Raw genomic sequence first — 2,024 nt, 5'->3', positions numbered from 1 at the left:
GAATAGACAAAGTGCCCCTGCTTCTACCTAAGTCCTTTTCACCTGGATTTAATGCTCTGTTTCTCAAGTAATTCACTCTTGAAATTTTTCTTCATCCTCCTCTAATGTCAGTAGACTTTCCTTTTCAAATGTATCACTATGAGCCATATAAAAGTACTCTAGTTCAAAAAAAGATTTTATTTAAAAAAATAGTAATTGGCTGATTTAAAACATTTATGATATGATAATGACCAGGAAGTGAGCTTTTAAGTATCTGAATATGGATTGTGGGACAGTAATGAAGAAAACATTTATGCAGAGTAAGATCTAGGTGCTGGGGTAACAGAGAAGCATTAAAGGACTTTTGATGTGGATATTCTTTTTTTGTTTTCCAGAAAGAACATTTCTCTATATGATAATGAAAAACCATAGTGCTATCAATGAGTTCGTTCTCCTTGGACTATCTATTGACCCACATATTCAGGCTGTACTCTTTGTGCTGTTCCTTCTGATTTACCTCCTCACTCTAATGGGAAATTTCTTGATGCTGCTGCTGATGAGGGCTGATTTTCACCTCCACACACCCATGTACTTCTTTTTGAGACAGCTCTCCTTTCTGGATCTCTGCCATTCATCTGTCACAGTCCCCAAGATGCTGGAAAATCTACTTTCTGAAAGTAAAACCATCTGTGTAGAGAGCTGCCTGGCTCAGGCCTTCTTTGTGTTTACCACCGGGGGCACTGAGGCCTGTCTGCTGGCTGTGATGGCCTATGACCGCTACGTAGCCATCAGCTCCCCTCTGCTTTACGGCCAGGTGATGACCAACCAGCTCTGTGTTGGGCTGGTGTGGGCCTCCTGGAGCCTGGCCTTTGTGGATGCTCTCATCAACATCCTCCTGGCGGTCAATTTAGACTATTGTGAGGACCAAATTATTCCCCACTTCAGCTGCGAGCTGTCTTCTCTCTTCCCTCTGTCTTGCTCTGATACCTCCACCAATTTCACGCTCCTGCTCTGCTCTTCTGTCTTGCATTTTTTTGGAACCTTTGTGATGATTGCTTCTTCCTATGCCTGCATTGTCTCCACTGTTCTAAGCATCAGCTCCACTTCGGGCAGAAGTAAGGCCTTCTCTACCTGCTCCTCCCACCTCACTACTGTGATCTTGTTTTATGGCTCAGGTTTCCTCAGCTATCTGTTGCCAACCTCAGTTTCTGCCCTGGAGATGATCTTCTCCTTGCAATACAGCGTGATCACTCCCATGCTGAATCCTCTCATCTATAGCCTGCAGAACAAGGAGGTGAAGGCAGCTATGGGAAGAGTGTTTAGAAAATACTTTGATTCTCTTTTGTAGTATACACAAAATGATTATGAAAGAGAAGTTGAACTACTGTGCTACATGATCAAACAATGGACTTTAAGGAGTTTCTTGATTGTCCAGGCTGCCAGATGTTACAGGGAACATAAAGCAATTATTTCCTTGGAAATGCTTCTGAAAAGGGTAGAAAACTCTTGGGATGATTCAGGTTTAGTCTTATTTGGCAAAGGAGAAATGAATCAGATAATTCTCTTTTTTACAGGATTATTTTGTTAAAGTGTTGATTTAATATTCATATTTTGTGAACATTTGTTGCTCGTGTTATTCCTCCTTCATGTGTCTTTGAATAATTGCACTCCAAATCCCTTGGAAAACTGATTTTCTCAAATTTATACATCCACAGAGTGAGATGATCCTATAACCCAGGACAGACCAATTATTCTACCCTTTTCTTCTGACAGTGCATTCAGGCAAGGAGTGAAAGAAAAACCCAAGTGATGTTACTTAGAATCTTTCTGTAGAAAATTCAAATATTGAGCAGGAACAAACAACAACAACACACCCATCATTCAGAAGAAAATCTGACTATAGTGCCTAAAGAGACCGTGAAACCCTGTTCCCCTGGCACTTGTCCTTCCTGAGGTCATGTTTTTAATAGATATGGTAATATTAGCCAGTTTGTTACATTTCTTAACTCATGTCACAAAGTGCACTAAGTACCTGGGATAGACAG

At 40.9% G+C, this 2,024-nt stretch overlaps 1 protein-coding gene across 1 annotated transcript; it reads left to right on the top strand.

Annotated features, from left to right (window-relative positions):
* The first annotated feature begins 391 nt into the window (after positions 1–391).
* Positions 392–1,327, top strand: LOC113893555 (olfactory receptor 8S1-like). Its single transcript, XM_027543480.1, has one exon. It carries the CDS (start codon positions 392–394, stop codon positions 1,325–1,327), a length of 936 nt encoding a protein of 311 aa, XP_027399281.1.
* Positions 1,328–2,024: the final 697 nt, after the last annotated feature.

This window comes from Bos indicus x Bos taurus, chromosome 5, assembly GCF_003369695.1.
Source record: "Bos indicus x Bos taurus breed Angus x Brahman F1 hybrid chromosome 5, Bos_hybrid_MaternalHap_v2.0, whole genome shotgun sequence".
NCBI classification, from domain to species: Eukaryota; Metazoa; Chordata; class Mammalia; order Artiodactyla; family Bovidae; genus Bos; species Bos indicus x Bos taurus.
The sequence above is the reverse complement of the archived record's forward strand: the minus strand, read 5'-3'. Positions and strand labels throughout refer to the sequence as shown.

Coding starts and splice junctions, on each gene's coding strand:
- LOC113893555 (XM_027543480.1), top strand. CDS start 392: ATGATAATGAAAAACCATAGTGCTATCAATGAGTTCGTTCTCCTTGGA.